The sequence below is a fragment of the Octopus bimaculoides genome, chromosome 14, assembly GCF_001194135.2.
Source record: "Octopus bimaculoides isolate UCB-OBI-ISO-001 chromosome 14, ASM119413v2, whole genome shotgun sequence".
NCBI lineage: Eukaryota > Metazoa > Mollusca > Cephalopoda > Octopoda > Octopodidae > Octopus > Octopus bimaculoides.
In genome coordinates this window covers 55,045,552-55,047,695 of record NC_068994.1, presented here as the reverse complement: position 1 = coordinate 55,047,695, position 2,144 = coordinate 55,045,552, and the positions used below count along the sequence as shown (strand labels likewise).

The following is a 2,144-nucleotide window of genomic DNA, read 5'->3' as shown; positions in this document are numbered from 1 at the left end:
AGATAGATAGATAGATAGATAGATAGATAGATAGACAGACAGACAGGCAGGCAGACAGGCAAGCAGGCAGGCAGACAGACATACAGACAGACCGATAGATAGATAGATAGATAGACAGACAGACAGACAGACAGACAGACAGACAGACAGACAGACAGACAGACATCTTGTCCTGCATTCTGACAATTCTGCCTTATAAGTATATATAAAATATATACAGATATATAAAATATATATATGTAGTGAATTATTCTTTTCTACTCTAGGCACAAGGCCCGAAATTTTGGGGGGAGGGGGCCAGTCAATTAGATCGACCCCACTACACAACTGGTACTTAATTTATCAACCCTGAAAGGCTGAACAGCAAAGTCAACCTCAGTGGAATTTGAACTCAGAACGTAATGACATGAAATACCGCTAAGTATTTTGCCCGGCATGCTAATGTTTTTGCCCACTCACTGCCTTAACATATATAATATATTACACACACACACACACATACACACACACACACACACACACACACATGTACACATACATTCACACACACCTTCCTTCCTCTCTGTCTGACTCACTTCTCAATATTGTCAGTCCACATTCAATTGTACAAATATTATCTGGAACACAGGAAGAAGTTTCAACTGTTTCACTATTTTCGCAATAGTAAGAACGCCAGTGCTTGTTGCCTTAGGGTTATTACGACTTGAAGATGATTTGATGAAAGCTGATACAGCAATCAGTATTAAGCAGAATCTGTGGCCATCCTGTGGTGTAGGATGCTATCAGAAATGGTACAAAACACATCAAAATTCTAGCAATACCAATAATCTCTTTCATCACCACATACACCACCACCACCATAATCATGATCAGTTTAACATCCGCATTTTGATGCTTGCATGGATTACATGGAATTCATTAAAGCAGATTTTGTAGAAAATAGGTGCACTTGTTTCCAAACATGTCCATAGCCAGACATGTCTTCATAGAAGACTGCAACACACACACACACACACACACACACATATATATATATATATGGTGTCCCAGCATGGTGCTGCAGTTAAGTAACTGAAACAAGTAAATACACGTGCACGCGCACACACACACACAGACACACACACACACACACACCTCACACACACACACATGTATATATGTATGTATGTATATAAAATTTGAACGAAAGCCTGAAAAAAGTAGGTACTTATTTCCATCTGAATAACTATTTTTAATTGAAGCAATGTACTTTAATTTTAATTGCGAGAACAACAACAAAACAGACGACTTACATTAGCATAAACAGTTACAAGCCGTCACTTTATGCTTTTCAATGTACACAGCCTCTCAGAGTACACACGGCAGCATTTCTTTCTGTACAGGTGCAGTCGTTACAATCCTTTTTGAAGGACTCTCCAACCTTGTAGAATTTACCATTGTACACGCAACCTAGTAAACAGGATTATTTCGTTATTAGTCGATGATGTTGTAATGAGAATGAAGGAAGGAATGAATGAAGGGCGGAATAATATGGATTTCTTTCCAGGGCTTTCTTTCCCCATTTTTAATATGTGTGTGTGTGTGTGTGTGTGCATAATATGTATGTCTGCCTGTATGTATGTATATCTATGTGTGTGTATGCATCCTTTTAAACAGGAGCAGCTGAATACCCTTAAATATGAAATTAAAGGCCACACAAATACCTGCTGGTAGGCAGAACTTCTTTGTACAAGCTGCGGCACCATTTTTACCACAGCGACAAGTGTTGCAGTCTATTTTGAATGATTCTCCTTCAGCATAGTCTTTTCCATTGTGGTGACACACAGCAGCAGATCTTTTCTCTGAAACAGAATTCAAATGTTGGAAATTTAACGAAATAAATATATAAATAAATAAATTATGGATATTGTAGTGTGTTTAAAAAGTTTACCAGCCAACCATGTGGCTTCAGGTTCAGTTTCACTGCATGGCATCTTGAGCAAGTTTCTTCTACAATAACCCTAGGCCAACCAAAGCCTTGTGAGTGGATTGGGGGTGGCAGACTAAAAGCAGTCTCTCATATAATACATACATGGTGGGTTGTCTACTCCTTGTGTAGAGTCTGACCACCTCCTCTACCTATACATACGTATATATATGTGTAT

At 38.6% G+C, this 2,144-nt stretch overlaps 1 protein-coding gene across 1 annotated transcript in view; it reads right to left on the bottom strand.

Moving 5' to 3' along the window:
* Positions 1 to 2,144, bottom strand: part of LOC106872316 (kielin/chordin-like protein) — a 14,342-nt gene that overhangs the window by 1,678 nt on the left and 10,520 nt on the right. Inside the window, exons 9-10 of the mRNA XM_014919258.2 lie at positions 1,704 to 1,841; positions 1,293 to 1,449 (exon numbers count right to left, since the gene is read on the bottom strand). Of these exons, the coding sequence (XP_014774744.1) occupies positions 1,331 to 1,449; positions 1,704 to 1,841 (257 nt within the window). The 3' untranslated portion in view covers positions 1,293 to 1,330. The remainder of the gene's footprint in view (positions 1 to 1,292; positions 1,450 to 1,703; positions 1,842 to 2,144) is intronic.